General features: G+C 44.3%; 1 protein-coding gene and 1 long non-coding RNA gene across 16 annotated transcripts in view; one reads left to right on the plus strand and one right to left on the minus strand.

Moving 5' to 3' along the window:
• ACAD10 (acyl-CoA dehydrogenase family member 10) overlaps positions 1–19,471 on the plus strand; it is a 69,920-nt gene that overhangs the window by 20,096 nt on the left and 30,353 nt on the right. For 8 of the 15 annotated variants that reach the window (XR_013522112.1, XR_013522113.1, XM_002753033.6 and 5 more), the window contains 6 exons: positions 3,604–3,795; positions 7,198–7,356; positions 9,221–9,380; positions 12,338–12,479; positions 15,919–15,987; positions 18,875–19,056. Coding sequence is in view for 13 of the 15 variants with exons in the window: in XM_002753033.6 (XP_002753079.1) it covers positions 3,604–3,795; positions 7,198–7,356; positions 9,221–9,380; positions 12,338–12,479; positions 15,919–15,987; positions 18,875–19,056 (904 nt within the window). In the remaining 2 variants the exon portion in view is untranslated. The remainder of the gene's footprint in view (positions 1–3,603; positions 3,796–7,197; positions 7,357–9,220; positions 9,381–12,337; positions 12,480–15,918; positions 15,988–18,874; positions 19,057–19,471) is intronic. The other 7 variants (XM_009004667.5, XM_078337324.1, XM_078337321.1 and 4 more) reach the window with 2 other exon arrangements.
• Positions 8,246–11,958, minus strand: LOC118144339 (uncharacterized). The gene is made up of 3 exons (XR_004729080.3): positions 11,789–11,958; positions 8,805–8,885; positions 8,246–8,380 (listed from the first exon to the last, which is right to left on the minus strand). It is a non-coding gene; the product is annotated as an uncharacterized LOC118144339 (long non-coding RNA).

The raw sequence follows: 19,471 nt of genomic DNA on the forward strand, positions 1-19,471 counted from the left end.
GAGGAATATCTTTGTGGTGTTCTCTGTATTTCCTGGGGTTGAATTTTGACCTGCTTTGCTAGTTTAGGAAAATTTTCCTGAATAATATCCTGAAGGGTGTTTTCTAGCTTGGATTTATTCTCTCCGTCGCATTCAGGTACACCTATCAAACGTAAATTTGGTCTTTTCACATAGTCCCACATTTCTTGGAGACTTTTCTCATTCCTTTTTATCCTTTTTTCTCTAATCTTGTCTTCTTGTTTTATTTCATTAAGTTGGACTTTGACCTCTGATATCCTTTCTTCTGCTTGAGCAATTAGAGTGTTTAAACCTGTGCATACTTCTCGGAGTTCCTGTATTGTATTCTTCAGTTCCATTAATTCACTTATACTCATCTCTAAGTTGTCTATTCTCAATAGGATTTCATCAAACCTTTTTTCAAAGTTCTTAGTTTCTTTACGTTGGGCTACAACATGTTCTTTTAACTCACAGAAGTTTCTTATTATCCATTCCTTGAAGAGTGATTCTGTCATTGGGATGCGCTCGTTCTCCATCAAGCCTTGTTCCATTGTTGATGTGGAACTGTGATCATCTTTAGAGGGAGAGGCGTTCTGATTTTGCATATTCTCAGCCTTTTTATGCTGGTTTCTTCCCATCATTATAAATTTATCCTCCTGTTGTCTTTGAAATTACCAACTTTCAGATTAGGCCTCTTGAGTGGACGTCCAAGTTGTTAGTTCCCAGGGCCAGAACGGCGACGTTAAGACTGATGGTGCTTTTCTGCCCAGGATTCTCCTGTCTGGCTTCCTTCTTGTGTCCGAAATAGGCCTTCCCTGGGCTCCAAACCTCGGTCAGAAGGGGAGCCAGCCCTGTTTACTCTGCTCCGAGAGCTGCCGCGCCGAGGTGCTGGTGAAACCGCTGCGCCGGCCACAAGAGTCGTGCTGGCGACCTGTGTGACTCCTCCACTGGGGTTCTTCTGCTCCATGAGCGACCAGAATTTGTCTGAAAGTGTGGCGTCCTCTAGTTCTCTGCGCTTCCACTGAGAGCTGCAATCCCGAGATGTTAGCGATTGGCCATCTTGGATTGTTCTCCCGCTCTTTGTATTTTACTAACTCATGTAACCACAATAGCTTTACTGAAATATAATTTAAAATATAGTAAGAAAAGTTCTGTAGGTAGATGGTGGTGATGATGATGGCTGCATGACAACATGGCTGGACTTAATGCCACTGCACTGTGTACTTAAAAACAGTTGAGTGTAGTGGCTCATGCCTCTAATCCCAGCCTTTGGGAGGCCAAGGTGGGCCGATCACCTGAGGTCAGGAGTTCAAGACTAGCCTGACCAAAATGGTGAAACCCCGTCTGTACTAAAAATATAAAAATTAGCCAGGTGTGGTGGCAGACACCTGTAATTTCAGCTACTTCGGAGACTGAGGCAGGAGTATTGCTTGAACCCAGGAGGCAGAGTTTGCAGTGAGCCAAGATCGAGATCACATCACTGCACTCCAGCCTGGGTGACAGAGACTCTGTCTCAAAAATTAAAAAAGGTTAAAATGGTAAATTTTGTGTTGCATATATTTTCTACAATTTATATATATATATACATGTATATATTTATAAACATAATATGGGTATATAATAGTAAACCTTAAAAATATTATGTAAAGTGAAAGAAGCCAGTCAAAAAAGACCACATGATGTATAATTCCATCTGCGTGAACTGTCCAGAACAGGCAAATCCATAGAGATGGAAAGTAGATTGGTGGTTTCCTAGTACAGGGGACTTTGGGAGAAATGAGGAGTTACTGCTAATGGGTACGGTTTGCCTTTTTTTTTTTTGAGATGGAATGTCACTCTGTTGCTAGGCTGGAGTGCAGTGGTACGAACTTGGCTCACTGTAACCTTCACCTCCCAGGTTCAAGCAATTATCCTGCCCCAGCCTCCCAAGTAGCTGGGACTATTGGTGAGCACCACCACGCCCAGCTGATGATTTTTTTTCTTTTTTCAGACACAGCCTCTCTCTGTTACCCATGCTAGAGTGCAATGGTGCAGTCTCGGCTCACTGCAACCTCCGTCTCCCGGGTTCACGTGATTCGCCTCCTCAGCCTCCTGAGTAGCTGGGATTACAGGCACCTGCCACCATGCCCAGCTAATTTTTAGTAGAGATGGGGTTTCACTGTGTTGGCCAGGCTGGTCTCAAATTCCTGACCTCAGGTGACCCACCCGCCTCAGCCTCCCAAAGTGCTGAGATGACAAGCGTGAGCCACTGCACCCGGCCGATTATTATGTTTTTAATAGAGATGGGATTTTACCATGCTGACCAGGATGGTCTCGATCTCTTGACCTCGTGATTCACCCACCTTGGCCTCCCAAAGTGCTGGGATTATAGGCATGAGCCACCGCGCCATGCCGATTTGCTCTTTAGAGTAATGAAAATGTCCTAAAATTGATGGCAGTGATGGTTGCACAACTTTGTAAATATATTGAAAACCATCAAATTGCACTCCTTAAGTAGGTGAATTTCATGGCATGTGAATTATATTTCAATAAAACTGTTACCAAATGTGTGTGTGTATAAACAGTAGATTTGCCTTTGCAGATTTTGAAATGTGATAATAGAAGAGTTTTCAAAACCCACACGGATTGAATTTCAAAACAAGAAAAAAATTTGATTATATACTAAAGTTCATAATAGTGATGCTGAGGCAATACAAAAAGCATTAAATGACTTCTCAGTCATTAAAAATTAAATTATATAAAGAGTTTACTGTATCTTCTTATGATATGCTGGGTTTTTTTTTTCAGCTGGCACTCCATGAGCAGAATAAAGAACTCATTTAATTGTAACACTGATATAAATAGCTCCATTCCCTACTCTGTTGCTCAGGCTGGAGCACAGTGGCTTGATCATAGCTCACTGCAGTCTCAACCTCCCAGCCTCCTGAGTAGCTGGAACCACAGTTTTGTGCCACTAAGCCTGGCTAAGTTTTTTTTTTTTTGAGACAGAGTCTCGCTCTGTTGCCAGGCTGGAGTGCAGTGGCACAGTCTCGGCTCACTGCAACCTCTGCCTCCGGGGTTCAAGCAGTTCTCCTGCCTTAGCCTTCCAAGTAGCTGAGACTGTAGGCTCACGCCACCAAGCCCAGCTAATTTTTGTGTTTTTAGTAGAGATGGGATTTCACCATGTTGGCCAGGATGGTCTCGATCTCTTGACCTTGTGATCTGCCCACCTTGGCATCCCAAAGTGCTGGGATTACAGGCATGAGCTACCGTGCCTGGCAGCTAAGTTTAAAAAAAAAATTTTTTTGAATCTCACTTTGTTGCCCAGGCTGGTGTGAAACTCCTGGGCTCAAGTAGTCCTCCAACCTCGGCCTCCAAAAGTGCCGGGATTGCAGGTGTGAGCCACTGTGTCCAACCTATAACTAATCCTAAGTAACTTTTGAAAACCTTCTATCAGGGCACAGGGGCTGAGAAACACAGTTCCTGAAGGCAGCAAGCTATGAGCCTGGGCTTTTGTAGTCAGAGAGTAGAAGGACACCAGGAATAAGCATTTTTTTTTTTCTGTTGGCCATGAGTGGTTTTCACTCTTAAAGATTGCTGTTTTCCTCTGCCCTCTCCTATACTTAGTCGAAGACCTCTGTGCCTGTGGAGTCATTTTTCTCTCTTCTGACAAGTGAGCGAGTGAAGCAGTTCCCAGTGATGACTGAGGCCATATCTCAAATTCGGGCAGAAGGTCTTCAGACTGCAGTCTTGAGCAATAATTTTTATCTTCCCAACCAGAAAAGCTTTCTGCCTCTGGACCGGAAACAGTTTGATGTGGTAAGCTTGAGCTGATTGAAAACCATTGAAACAGAATCTGTGCCCTTGGTTCAGGGTGCAACGTTAAATGCTGCCTTCAGCAGGTCTTGAGTGAGGGAGTTTTTCCTTCAGACGCTTGACTAAGTTAGGTTTAAATGTGGTAGGTTGAAAACAGGCCCTTTAAAATATCACTGCGCTCTTAGCAAGGCATTAATGGCATTAATAACTGGTACACTCCAGCTTTATATTCTAAATTCAAACCTTAGTCTTCATATAACATAAGCATTTCTATCACCCCTCACATCTTAATGGATCCTTTGACCTCTTCTAAGACCAGTTATGTTGCCCTCTATTTCTGTGACATTAATGCCTAGACCAGTGCTGTCCAGTAAAACTTGACTGCCTTCCTCAGCCTGATTTACTTCCCTACTAAATCCATCTGCTCCATGTGTATATCCCAACCTGTCATGCAATAAACCTGTAGTTTTGACATGCTTGGCTATATTTGGGTACTGTACTTATTTATTTATATTTTTTTTGAGATGGAGTCTTGCTCTGTTGCCCAGGCTGGAGTACAGTGGCATGATCTCAGCTCACTGCAACCTCCACCTCCCAGGTTCAAGCAATTCTCATGCCTTAGCCTCCTGAGTAGCTGGAATTACAGATGTGTGCCACCACACCTATTTTTTGTGTTTTTAGCAGAGACAGGGTTTCACGATGTGGGCCAGGCTGGTCTCAAACTCCCAACCTCAAGAGATCTGCCCACCTTGGCCTCCCAAAGTGCTGGGATTACACACATGAGCCATATTTATTTATTTCTATTTTTAATTTTTTTTGACACTGAGTCCTGATCTGTTGCCCAGGCTCAAGTGCAGTGGTGCCATCTCGGCTCACAGCAACCTTTGCCTTCCAGGCTCAAGCAATTCTCCTACCTCAGCCTCCTGAGTAGCTGTGATTACAGGCATGCACCACCACTCTGGGTTAATTTTTTTCTGTTGTTTGTTTGTTTGTTTTTGAGATGGAGTCTTGCTCTGTCACCAGGCTGGAGTGCAGTGGTGCCATCTCGGCTCACCGCATCCTCCAGCACCTGGGTTCAAGCAATTCTCGTGCCTCAGCCTCCTGAGTAGCTGGGACTACAGGTACATGCCACCACACCTGGCTAGTTTTTGTGCTTTTTATTATTATTAGAGATGGGATTTTGCTGCGTTGGCTTGGCCGTCTCTAACTCCTGACCTCAAGTGTTCAACCCACCTTGGCCTCTCAAAGTGCTGGGATTACAGGCATGAGCCACCATGCCTGGTGTATTTGGATACTTTAAAGTATTTGGGTACTTTAAAATGTTTGTTTTTCTCTTATAGTCAACAGCAGTGATAATTCTCTTTAAAGACTCCAAAGCCCAGATTGGCAGTTGGTCTTCCAGTACCTTTTAGAGTTGTGATGGATCAGAAGGACCCTTCCCCTGGCCCATTCCTTCATAGATATTCGAAGTCAGTACAAAAGGGAACAGCAGCTCCCCAAATATACTGAGAGTACTTGGTAGCCTTTGGAACACATTGGGTGAAATTTCTCTGATAACTCGAGTATTGGACATTTTGTTAACAGAGCCCCTTTCTGATTCTTTCCATCTTTGGAAGAGCTAGTTTGGCTAGACTCCAGGAAGTAGCGTGTTTCCTTAGCCCCACATCTGCCTATGCCTGGGTGTATTTGTATCATTTGTTGGGCCAGTGAGATTAAGGATTTTAAACTCTGCTTACAGATCGCATGACCTGGGAGTTTGTAAAGATGCCAGGTCTGTTTCCCTGGAGGCTTTCATTGAGTATGTCTAGTTGGGATCCAGGCATGTGTATTTTGAAAAAGCTGCACAGGTGATTCTGCCATGCAGCTGGGGTGAGATATCTCAAGATGCAGTAAGGGACTTCGGATTCTGTCCGTGCTTTTCTCTTATCACACAGCCTCCATCATGCTTACCTTGAGAAGGAGGCTTCCCCTCCATCTTCCTGGGATAGATCCTTGGTAACTAAAATCATTTTTATCTGATCTACATTTGGACAAACACTGGCCTTGTTCTCACAGTTCCTGGTTTGCCAAGAAAGTAATAGAAGCCCTGAATAAGTTCATGTCATCATGTGCAAAATAGGACAGAAAGAGAAAGCTAGAGATCTTGTCAAACAAATCTTAAGAATTTATTTTACTTCCCCTAAATTTAATTCACCTGGTGAGAGGAGCCGTCTGCTTCCTGGACCTTTGCCGCATCCCCCCCAGTTTCCTCCATACTCTTATCTCTTGTCTCAGCCAGTACAGCTCTGCCACTTCCATCTGATATGTTACATCAATTGGTGTCTGAGACACCCTGCTTCTGTGCTTCTCACTATTCATGTGTTCTTTAGGGTAGCTTCTTAGACTTCTTTTAGGTCCTTAGAAGACAAGAGTAAGTAGAACAGTCCAATTTATTCCAGACATTTATTTACCTGAAAGGGCAGTTCTCACCCAACCCAGAATGCAAGTGTGGGATAGAGGCAGAGGCCATTGGGTTTGTCCTTGACTTTGGAGAATTTGGGTCATTCCAAATGGTGAGTCAGAGATTTAGTTCTGTTCTTAGGGCAGATCAGAGGGTATTGGTTATAGGCTATGTGGCTGTCTTGGGCCCACTCTATAGGAGATTAAGCCCTGGGGACACTGTAAAAGGACTTTAGGGGAATCAGTGGATCAGAGATAGCCTGACACTGAGATAGCTTTCCCAGTTCTCCTGAACCCTTACCAGCGCCCTCCCCCTATTCCGAATCAGGTACACAGCTGCAGCAAGGTTGTCAGAGTACAGGAGCCTCTCAGCATGACAGGAACAGTGTCAGCCCACTCATGGGATTTTTGTCTACATGGAGTATGGATGGGTTTTTAACCTCTGAAATAAACTCTAAGTTCATATTTATTTTACACTGTAACAGTGTCTTCTTTCTGAAAAAAAAAAAAAAAATGGTGAAATACTTTCCATAAAGCTGACATGTACAGCTTTTCTTCTGCTCTGTTTAGCCCCAAGATGTGATATTAGCAAAATACTTTGTCATTTTGGAACCCACTCAAGTTTCATAACTTACTGAGCTAAGATAGGTAAGATGACTACTAATATTATTCCCATTTTATTGATGATGGCACCGAGGCCCATCATGGCTTTGCTTGTTTGCACAGGGTCACAGTGTCTGCAACAGACACTTCGGTTTCTCAAGTTTGCCTCCACGTTGTAACCCAGTATTGTCAAACTATTCAATGTAAGAAGGCAACATCATTTTATATCGTAATACTCAAGTTCCTTGTTATAATAAATCTCAACTTTCCTCCTTATGCTTTTCCTTTCAAAACGTTTACCAGTGTGCATGTGTGAGCTCCTCCTTTAGGGGCATTCATCTCTCATTCCTGTCCCTCCATCAGATCGTGGAGTCCTGTGTGGAAGGGATCTGTAAGCCAGACCCTAGGATCTATAAACTGTGCTTGGAGCGGCTCGGTCTGCAGCCCTCCGAGTCCATCTTTCTTGATGATCTTGGACCAAATCTAAAAGCAGCTGCCAGCCTTGGTATTCACACCATTAAGGTAATAATCCCTATTTTTTGAACCCATCCTATGCACTAGTGCAACGTTTCTCTGTAATCTTTTTACATTTGTAGCTCTAGCTTTCCTTTGGGTTTCCCTTGTATTTCCATAGTCATCATATTTTGTATTAATTATGGGATCTATGTGACTAGCTATTTTTTGTCTTTTTTTTTTTTTGAGACGGAGTCTTGCTCTCTTGCCTAGGCTGGAGCTCAGTGCTGCAGTCTTGGCTCACTGCAACCTCCGCCTCCTGGGTTCAAGCGATTCTTCTACCTCAGCCTCTCGAGTAGCTGGGATCACAGTCATATGCCACCATGACCGGCTAATTTTGTGTTTTTAGTAGACGGGGTTTCTCCATGTTGATCAGGCTGGTCTCGAACTCCTCTCAGGTTGTCTGTCCACCTTGGCCTCCCAAAGTGCCGGGATTGCAGGCGTGAGCCACCGAGCCTAGGCTTTATTTGTATTTTCAATGGGAAGCAAGACAAACAGGTACTGAGAAGGCAGCTTGAGAAAAAAGATACTGAAGGAGATGAATGGCAGGCTTAAGACCTTTGTGGGGCATTCACACTGTCCTCCTGATCTAGTGATGCTGCCCTAGGTGGAAGCCAGCAGCCACAAGCCATGCGGGCCACACAGTTCACTGCTGTGAAGCACGGGAAGCCATGTGAAGGGGGTCTCAGGCCATCTTTTTTCTGTTCTTTTTTTTTGATACAGGATCTCACTGTATCACCCAGGCTAGAGTGCAGTTGCACAGTCACCTCACTGTGGCCTCAACATCCCAGGCTTAAGTGATCCTCCTACCTCAGTTTCCTGAGCAGCTGGGACCACAGACGTATGTCACTACACCCGACTAACTTTTGTATTTTTTATAGAGACAAGATTTTGCCGTGTTGCCCAAGCTGGTCTTGAACTCCTCAAGCAATCCACATGCCTTGGCCTCTCAAAGTGCTGAGATTACAGGCATGAGCCATGGCACCTGGCTTCTATTATTCTGTGTTTAGTTTTCACCATTGAGCTGAAGGGCCTGTAGGAAAAGAGCAAATATTGCAGCATTATCTTCTTCCTTCTTGGCACAAGAGGGTATTGTGAATTTTTTTTTTTTTTTTTTTGAGACAGAGTTTCATTTTGTCACCCAGGCTGGAACACAGTGGCATGATCTTGGCTCACTGCAACCTCTGCCTCCTGGGTTCAAGCAATTCTCATGCCTCAGCCTCCTGAGTAGCTGGGACTACAGGCACATACCACCACACCCGGCCAATTTTTTGTATTTTAATAGAGACGGGGTTTCACCATGTTGCCGAGGCTGGTCTTAAACACCTAAGCCCAGGCAGTCTGCCCACTTTGGCCTCCCAAAGTGTAAGGATTACAGGTGTGAGCCACCACGCCCCACTGTGAAATCTTTTTTGAGTTGAAGTCTTGCTGGGTTGCCCAGAGCTTTGAACTCCCACCTCAGCTTCCCAAGTGGCTGGAACTCTGGGTGCACACCATTGTGCCTAGCTATTTTGTGAACTCTTGACCAGTGCTTCTCTCTGTAAATAGAAAGTTCAATGTGGTTAGGCATTAAATGGGAATAGGAAACTCATTCTACTGCTTCCTCATTGGCTAAATATCCTGGGTCCAAAAGGTCTTCCTCAGAGAACTGACTTCCTCAGTAATTTTCCTCTAAAGCACTACCCTCCTAGAAAACAGGAGCTCCTGAGGCTAGGGTTGACTGCTGCCACCTCTTCAATATATATTCTCTACACCTGTACTACCATGAATTGTAAAATTAAAAATATATATGTATATATATTCTCAACACCTGTGAAAAGAAGGGGAAAATGTCAACAGAAAATTTGCATATATATATTCTCTCTGAAACCAGGTTAATGACCCAGAGACTGCAGTGAAGGAATTAGAAGCTCTCTTGGGTTTTACGTTGAGCATAGGTGTTCCAAACACTCGGCCTGTGAGAAAGACAATGGAAATTCCGAAAGATTCCTTGGAGAAGTACCTCAAAAACTTACTGGGTATCCAGACCACAGGTATGTAGGCTTCTTTTGTGTTTTGGTAACTCTCTCTAAGGTGAAGCTTTCAGTCTGTTTCTCACTTTTCAACCCTAATGGAATGTACTGGAGACAAAGAAGCTATACAGTGAGGAAAATAGCCATTGGGCCTGGTGCAGCTGAGCACTGCTTTCAGTTTTGCTTGAGAAAAAGCATTAATTTCCCTTTTTATGGATCTCCAGAAGTGTACTTATCCCTCTCTTCCACCTGAGAGTGTGGTATGGCAGTGGTTACCTGCTTTCAACAAGGAGAGGAACTTGGGGACTGCAGTATGTGCTCAGAGGATTTTATTGTTTCTAATGCTTTGAGAGGACAGCCCGCGCAGTGGTTCACGCCTGTAATCCCCGCACTTTGGGAGGCCAAGGCAGTTGGATCACGAGGTCAGGAGTTTGGACCAGCCTAGTCAACATGGTGAAACCCTGTCTCTACTAAAAATACAAAAATTAGCCGGGTGTGGTGGTGGGCACCTGTAATCCCAGCTACTCGGGAGGCTGAGGCAGGAGAATCGCTTGAACCCGAGAGGCAGAGGCTACAGTGAGCTGAGGTCATGCCACTGCATTCTAGCCTGGGCAACAGAGCAACCCTCCATCTTGGGGAAAAAAAAAAAAAAAAAAGAAATTGCATTGGTGGCCAGGGTGTGGTGGCTCACTCCTGTAATTCCAGCATTTGGGGAGGCCAAGGCAGGGAGATCGCTTAAGGCCAAGAGTTCAAAACCATTCTGACCAACATGGTGAAACCTTGTCACGACTAAAAATACAAAAATTAGCTGGTTGTGGTGGTGCACAACTATAGTCCCAGCTGCTCTGGAGACTGAGGCACAAGAATCACTTGAACCCAGGAGGTGGACATTGCAGTGAGCCATGATCATGCCACTGCACTCCAGCCTGGGCAACAGAGAGAGACTCTGTCTCAAAAAAAAAAAGGTTGCATTGGCCAGGTACAGTGGCTCATGTCCATAATCCCAGTGCTTTGGGAGGCTAAGGCAGAAGGATCACTTGAGCCCACGAGTTCAAGACCAGCCTGGGCAACATAGCAAGACCCTATCTCTACAAAAATAAAAATAAAATTAGCTGGGCATAGTGGCATATGCCTGTAATCCCAGCTACTTTAGAGGCCAAGGCAGGAAGATCACTTGACTCCAGGAATTTGGGGCTGCATGAACTCTGATTCTGCTGCTGCACTGCAGCCTGGGTGACAGAACAAGACTGTCCTTAAAAAAAAAAAAGAGCTGGGTGCAGTGGCTTATGCCTGTAATTGTAGCACTTTGGGAGGCTGAGGAGGGCAGATCACCTGAGGTCAGGGGTTCAAGATCAGCCTGGTCAACATGGTGAAACCCCATTTCTACTAAAAATACAAAAAAATGAGCCAGGCATGGTGGTGCATGCCTGTAGTCCCAGCTACTCAGGAGGCTGAGGCAGGAGAATTCCTTGGGCACCGAGGTGGAGGTTGCAGTGAGCCAAGATCAAGCCACTGCACTCCAGCTGAATGACAGAGCAAGATTCCATCTCAAAAACAAAACAAAAAAGGAGACTTAAAAAAATTGTTTAATTTTTTTTTTTTTTTAATGAAGTCTCGTTCTTTTCCCCCAGGCGGTAGTGCAGTGGCACAGTCTCAGCTAACTGCAACCTCTGCCTCCCGGGTTCAAGTGATTCTCCTGCTTCAGCCTCCTGAATAGCTGGGATTACAGGTACCTGCTACCACACCTGACTAATTTTTGTATTTTAAGTACAGATGAGGTTTTGCCTTGTTGGCCCGGCTGGTCTCAAACTCCTGACCTCAGGTGATCCTCCTGCTTTAGCCTCCCAAAGTGCTGGGGTTACTGGCATGAGCCACTGCACCCCACCTTAATTTAATTTTTTTGAGACGGAGTTTCGCTCTTGTTGCCCAGGCTGGAGTACAATGTCGCTATCTCAGCTCACCGAATCCTCCACCTCCTGCGTTCTAGTGATTCTCCTGCCTCAGCCTCCCATGTAACTGGGATTTCAGGCACCTTCTACCACGCCCAGCTAATTTTTGTGTTTTTAGTATAGACAGGGTTTCGCCTTATTGGTCAGGCTGGTCTCAAACTGCTGACCTCAGGTGATCCACTTGTCTTGGCCTCCCGAAGTGCTGGGATTACAGGCATGAGCCACCATGCCTGGACAAAGAAGACATTTTTCTCAGGTGATAAAGGCTTCACCCACTTGCTCCTTGATGGAGTTTCACATTAGGATGTTTTCCAGCAGTTGGATTATTGGTAGTGGCCTCTGCACAGATGAGGCATCCACTCTGGCCAGGGGGAAGAACTCAGGCAGACTTCCCTTGCTTGCCTGCTCTTCTAACCAAGTGAAATCAATCTACACCCAGGGTTCAGTCTTCTTATGGAGCTGAGAATGAATTAGTTTTACCTCAGCCAGGATCCTGCAAGGGAACTACAGAATTCAGCCTAGTGCGGTAGGAAATTGCATCTCATGAAAGCAGCTTTGGGTCAGGCTGAAGGCCTCTGCATCATTCCTTTCAGCTTTCCTGGCAGTGTCAGGCAGAGGGACATGCAAAGGCACCTTTCATCCTTAGGCTTAAAGCATTCCATTTGGCAAGATGGGTTGCCATGGCTGCGTTTGTGCTTGATAAACAGAATGAACATGTTTTTATTCATGGAGCAGGAGTTGCCAGGAAGGACAAAATTTGACACTCACACAAAGTGGGAAAATTACTGTGGAATAAAATGAGTGGCCTTTGCCAAACTGTAGTGGCATGTGATCCTGGACTTGAGTTGGCAGGGTATGCCCCTGGGACTTAGTCACTCCAGGCAGGCAGGGAAGACGTACTTTCCTTGCACTGCATGGCAGACGAAGATATTTTGCAGCCCAAATGCAGAACTCATTAGAAAGAAAGAATGTCTGCTCAGATCTGTCCTCCAGGGCCGGTTTGAGTTTTGTTTGTTTTCAAACTTGCAGGCCCATTGGAACTCCTTCAGTTTGGTCATGGGCAGTCAAATCCAACTTACTATATCAGGCTGGCTAATCGTGATCTGGTTCTGAGGAAGAAGCCCCCAGGGACACTCCTTCCATCTGCTCATGCCATAGAGAGAGAGTTCAGGTAAGTTGGCCAGGATGGTCTCAAACTCTTGACCTCAGGTGATTCACCTGCCTCAGCCTTCCAAGGTGCTGGGATTATAGGCATAAGCCATTGCACCTGCCCTATTGTTTGTTTATTTCTTTTCTTTTCTTTTTTTTTTTTTAAAGAAAAAAAGCATGGTTTCACCATGTTGGTCAGGCTGGTCTTGAACTCCCGACCTCAGGTGATCCGCCCGCCTTGGCCTCCAAAGTGCTTGGATTACAGACATGAGCCACCACGCCCGGACTATTGTTCGTTTTTTATTTTATTTCTGCTATTTTTATTCCCTTTCATCTAATTACTCTGGGTTTATTTTTACTTTAGTAAGATGTAATCTTAAGTCAGTAACTTAAATTCTTTCTTCCTTTCTTTTTTTTTTAATCTTCTATTCTAGGGAGCAAAATTGTTTTTCTTTTCTTTCTTTCTTTTTTTTTTTGAGACAGAGTCTCGCTTCATTCCCAGGCTCCAGGCTGGAGTACAGTGGCGTAATTTTGGCTCACTGCAACCTCCACCTCCCTGGTTCAAGCAGTTCTCCTGCCTCAGCCCCCTGAGTAACGGGGCTACAGGTGCGCACCACCACGCCAAGCTAATTTTTGTATTTTTAGTAGAGACAGGGTTTCACCATGTTGGCCAGGATGGTCTCCATATCTTGGCCTCATGATCTGCCTGCCTAGGCCTCCCAAAGTGCTGGAATTACAGGCTTGAGCCACCGCACCTGGCTGTTTTTCTTTTCTAATACAGGCATTTAAAGGTATAACTTTTCAGGCTGGGCATGGTGACTCCTGCTTATAATCCTGGCACTTTGGAAGACCGAGGCAGGTGGATCATCTGAGGTCAGGAGTTCAAGACCAGTCTTGGCAACATGGTAAAACCCTGTCTTTACTAAAGATACAAAATAAGCTGGGTGTGGTGGTGAATGCCTGTAGTTCCAGCCAGTCAGGAGGCTGAGGTAGGATAATTGCTTGAACCCAGGAGGCAGAGATTGCAGTGAGCTGAGATCACGCCACAGCACTCCAACCTGGGCAACATAGCAAGATTGTCTTAAAAAAAAAAAAAAAGAAGAAAAAAAAGAAAAAAAGTACATTGTTTAATTTTCAAAGATTTGGGATTTTTTTCTAGATATTAATTCCATTGAAGTCTGATAAATACTCTGCAAGATATCAATTTTGTGTTTGTTATTTTTTGAGATGAAGTTTTGCTCTTTTCGCCCAGGCTGGATTGCAGTCGCATGAGCTCGGCTCACTGTAACTTCTGCTTCCTGGGTTCAAGCGTTTCTCCTGCCTCAGCCTCCCAAGTAGGTGGAATTGCAGGTGTGAGCCACCATGCCTGGCTAAGTTTTGTATTTTTAGTAGAGATGGGGTTTTGCTGTGTTGGCCACATTGGTATCGAACTCCTGACCTCAGATGATCTGCCTGCCTCAGCCTCCCAAAATGTTGGGATTACAGGTGTGAGCCACCGTGCTAGGTTGGATTTCAATATTTATTGAGATTTATTTTATAGACCAGCACATGACTTACGTTGGTGAACATATTGTGTTTACTTTAAAATAATGTATATTTTGCAATTGCTGAGTGAATGATATATAAATGTCTATCAGGTCAAGTTGGTTGGCAGTGGGTTCAGATATATGTCTTTAGATAATCTATTTTTATCTAATTCTGTCACTATTGAGAAAGGAGTGTTAGAATCTCAACTAAGACTTGTGGATTTCTCTATTTTTTTCTCTTTAATTCTAATCATTTTTACTCAATATATTTCGAAGCTCTGTTGTTTAGTACGTGTGTTTTTATGATTGTAATATCTTTCTAATGAACTTGCAGTTGTATCATTTTCAGATATCCCTCTTTGTCTCTGGTAGTACTCTGTCATTAAGCCTGCTTTATCTGATATTAAAGTAGCCAACCAGCTTTCTTATGCTGAGTGATTGCATAATGCTTCCATTTCCATCCTTTTTTGTTTTTTTTTTTTGCAACCTGTCTGTAAGGGTTATTCTTGTGAAGTTTATTGCCAAGTTTAAAATGAGGAAACTGAGGCCAGCACAAGAAAAGTAAATGCCAATTTATTTAACTCCCGGACGAGGTTCTGTGGTCCCAGGGAAAGGGGCCAGAGAAGTCACACCTGACTCCTCTAGGGCGTGGGGTTTTATAGGGAGTGAAAGCGTTTTGATTGGCTGAGGAGAAACAGGATGTGGATGGAGCAAGCTGCTATTGATAGGTAGGTGGGATTTCCAGTGAGCGGGCTGAACAGGGCAAAATGCTATTGGGCAGGTTTTGGCGGGTTTTCCAACGGCTGGCCGAGTGCAGAGTTTAGTGTTGAGTGCAGATTTTGGTGTGGAGTGCAGAGGTGGGCGTTGGTGCCGAATGCAGAGTTTAGTGTTGAGTACAGATTCTGGTGTGGAGTGCAGAGGTGGGCCTTGGTGCCGAGTGCAGAGTTTAGTGTTGAGTACAGATTCTGGTGTGGAGTGCAGAAGTGGGCGTTGGTGCCGAGTGCAGAGTTTATGAGTGCAGATTCTGGTGACGTAATTTTCAGGCATGGAGAAAGATGGGCGTGTCCGAGCTCCCGGCGAGGCAACCGGCCTTACACTATCTATGTTTATATATTTTGGCATATCTCTTGTAGACATCAGATAATTAGGTCACCCTTTTCTGCCCAGGCTGAAAACTTCTGTCTTTTATTTTAATTTAATTTCATTTATTTATTTATTTATTGAGATGGAGTCTTGCTCTGTCACCCAGGCCAGGGTACAGTGGCGCAGTCTTGGCTCACTATAATCTCCACCTCCTGGGTTCAGGCAATTCTTATGCCTCAGCTTCCCAAGTAGCTGGGATTACAGGTGCGCATCACCATGCATGACTACTTTTTGTAATTTTAGTTGAGACGGTTTCACCATGTTGGCCAGCCTTGTCTTGAACTCCTGAGCTCAAGCAGTCCTCCCTATCAGGCTCCCAAAGTGCTGAGATTACTTGCATGAGCCATCATGTCAGCCAACTTCTGTCTTTTAATTAGAATCTATCAATCTATTGAATTTAATGGAATTATTGATATGTTTGATTTAGGTCTACAGTTTCACCATTGGTTTTTTGTTGGTCCCATTTGTTTTTTTGTTCTTTCTTTGTTCTTTCAGTTGAATATTTTTTAGAATTTCATTTTAATTTATGTACCATTTCTAATTCAGAAAAGTAATTTCAGGCCAGACGTGGTGGTGTACACCTGTAATCCCAGCTACTGAGGAGGCTGAGGCATGAGAATGGCTTGAACCCAGGCAGTGGGGGTTGCAGTGAACCGAGATTGTGCCACTGCAATCCTGCTTGGGCGACAGAGCGAGACTATGTCTCAAAAACAAACAAACAAAGGAAAGTAATTTCAAGAAAATCTCATCAATTCAGCCAGCAGTTTTGTTTATTTTTATTTGTCCCGGCAGGATTATGAAAGCCCTTGCAAATGCTGGAGTACCTGTCCCTAACGTTCTTGACCTCTGTGAAGATTCAAGGTAAAGTTCAGATGTTTTTGCTATTGTACATTCAAGCTACCAGAGAGAAAAGCCCATATGCTGACACAAATTCCAGTTTGTTAAAGACAAATAAAATTTGGGTAGGAGGGAAAAGAAACTTTATAGCAACCTCTCCCAGAAGTTCTCAGATATTTAAGTTATCCTGCAAGATAAGTATATGCCTGCTTTGGGGAAAATTGGTAGAAAACATCTTTTTTAATATTCAAAAATACATAATTTATCTAGTTTCCAGGGTTTTTCTAAACTGTTTTTTTGTTTTGTTTTGATTTATTTTTTGAGATGGAGTCTCATTCTGTCACTTAGGCTGGGGTACAGTGGCCCGATCTTGGCTCATTGCAACCTCTGCCTCCTGGGTTCAAGTGATTTTCCTGCCTCAGCCTCCCAAATAGTTGGGATTACAGGCGCCAGCCACTCTGCCTGGCTAACTTTTGTATGTTTTTAGTAGAGATGGGGTTTCACCATGTTGGCCAGGCTGGTCTTAAACTCCGGACCTCAGGTGATCCACCCACTTCGGCCTTCCAAAGTGCTGGAATTACAGGCATGAGCCACCTTGCCCAGTCCTAAACTGTTTTAAACAGCTTTGTAACATGCTTTTTGAGTATGTATTCTTTCCTAACATTTTAATTATTAAACATTTGAAACCTTCAGAAAAGGTGAAAGAAGAAAAAATAAGATAATGAATACCTGTTTACACTTCATCTAGGTGAAAAATGAAAACATTGTTAACATTTTGCGACATTTACTTTCTATATATGTTTGTGTATCCATGTATGGTTTTAACATATTTATAATGTTTTTTTTGCTGAACCTTTTGAAATAAGTTTCAGACAGCATGTATCTCTCAAGAATAAAGACATTAGCTAGGCATAGTGGCTCATGCCTGTAATCCCAGCACTTAGGGAGGCCAAGGCAGGCAGATCACTTGAGCCCAGGAGTTTGAGACCAGCCAGGGCAACATGGCAAAACCCCATCTCTAAAAAACAAACAAAAAATTAGCCAGGTGTGGAGGCACACACCTGTAGTCCCACCTCCTCACCTGGAAGGTTGAGGTGGGAGGATCACCTGAGCCTGGGAGGTGGAGGCTGCAGTGATCTGTGATCACATCATTGCACTCCAGCCTGTGTGACAGAGTGAGACCCCGTCTCAAAAAAAAAGGGGTCTCGCTCTGTCGCCCAGGCTGGAGTGTAATGGTGCAGTCTGGGCTCACTGCAACCTCTGCCTCCCTGGTTCAAGCAATTCTCCTGTCTTAGCCTCCCGAGTAGCTGGTATTACAGGCATGTGCCACTATGTCCAGCTAATTTTGTATTTTCAGTAGAGATGGGGTTTCTCTGTGATGGTCATGCTGGTCTTGAACTCTCAACCTCGGGTGATCTGCCCACCTTGGCCTCCCAAAGTGCTGGGATTACAGGCATGAACCACTGCAGTGGGCAAAGAACATACCACTGCATTCCAGTCTGGGTGACAGAGTGAGACTCCATCTCAAATAGATAAATAAATAGGTAAACTGATTGCTATTAATGACCAAAAGATGGATTGATGAAATGTCACTGGGTCACTTTAGTACTGCTAGGTGGTATATGCACCATTCATACCACCAAAACATGATAAAAATAACCTCAATAACAAGAGGGGATGCTTATTGAACCCTCATTGGAACCAGACACTATGCGAAGCACTCTGTATATTTGTTCCCTTAATTCTTTTTTTTTGAAGTGACAAGTACTCTAGAAGCTCCCTTAGTTCTTAGAATTACCCTTTGAAGTTGTTATGTTTTACAGATTAAAAAAAACAACATGGACAGGTGTGGTGGCTCACGCCTGTAATCCCAGCATTTTGGGAGGCTGAGGCAGGCAGATCACAAGGTCAGGAGATTGAGACCATCCTGGCTTACACGGTGAAACACCATCTTTACTAAAAATACAAAAAATTATCTGGGGTTGCTGGCACACGCCTGTAGTCTCTGTTACTTGGGAGGCTGAGGCAGGAGAATCACTTGAACCCAGGAGGTAGAGGCTGCAGTGAGCTGAGATTACACCACTGCACTCCAGCCTGGGTCACAGAGTGAGACTTCATCTCAACAACAAAGCTTGGAGAGATTTAATAAGTCCCTCAGGATCACTCTTCAAGTAAGGGTAGAGTTGGGATTTAAATCTGGTTCCAGCCGGGTACAGTGGCTCATGCCCATAATCCCAGCACTTTGGGAGGCTGAGGCAGGCAGATCACCTGAGGTCAGGAGTTTGAGACCAGCCTGGCCAACATGGTGAAACCCTGTCTCTACCAAAAATACAAAAATTAGTTATGGTGCTATGTGCTTGGAGTCCCAGCTACTCAGGAGGCTGAGGCAGGAGAATCACTTGAACCCAGGAGGTGGAGGTTGCAGTGAGCCTAGATCACACCATTGCACTCCAGCCTGGGTGACAGAGCAAGACTCCATCTCAAAAAAATAAATAAATAACAAATAAAAACCTGGTTCCATGTGACTCCAGAGACGCCTCTCTGAGCCTTGCTTTTCACACTACCTGAATCCATTCCAGTGGCTTACACAAATGAACCAGGGAGAAGAGAGAAGCATGCTGTCCAGGAGGCATAGACAGGTGTGCATGTGTGTGCGTGCACATGTGTATGTGCATGTATGTGGGTGTGTGTGCATGTATGTTTGTGTATATCAATCAGGTGCAAGAGAGGGTACTGCTAATGCACTGTGCTTATATGAAAGGAAAAAGGAAGTGTCCAGTGCTCTGGGTCTGAACTCTTCACTACCTCTCAACCCATACACCCAGGGACAGTGATGAAGAATAGGGTCATGACCAGCAGCCTGCCACATTATGAATCTGACCCCTGAAACCCCATTTTGTGTTCCTCCCAGTGTCGTTGGCACCCCCTTCTATGTGATGGAGTACTGCCCAGGCCTCATCTACAAAGACCCCTCCCTGCCAGGCTTGGAGCCCAGCCAGAGGCGAGCCATTTACACTGCCATGAACACAGTCCTGTGCAAAATTCACAGTGTGGATCCCTGGGCTGTGGGGCTTGAAGACTACGGGAAGCAAGGTGAGCAGGAGGCTGCGTCTCATGCTGGTTGTTTCATCACTAGTGCTTCTGCTTTGGGGATCTGAATTGTTTTGGGTATTAACAAATCAAGAGTAAGGCAGACTTAGCTTCTTCCTTGGAAATCCAGTTAAGTTTTAATGGAGGTGTTGCTTACTTAGGCATTTGGGCCTTCGATAAATCCCTTTATGACCCACACAATCTCTCTTCCCTGCAACTTTTTTTTTCATTTTTTTCTTTTTTTTCCCTTAAATACTATCCTATTCAATTCCCTGCAACTTTTATCTCATTAGACCATTTGTATATTTTTTTTCTGATACTGACCAAAGGTACTTAAGGCATATTTTTCTTTGTTTTTTACTCTTTCCCCTAAATATTCTTTTTAACAGGAGTATATATATATATTTTGAGAGGGGGT

Source organism: Callithrix jacchus, chromosome 9, assembly GCF_049354715.1.
Source record: "Callithrix jacchus isolate 240 chromosome 9, calJac240_pri, whole genome shotgun sequence".
NCBI lineage: Eukaryota > Metazoa > Chordata > Mammalia > Primates > Cebidae > Callithrix > Callithrix jacchus.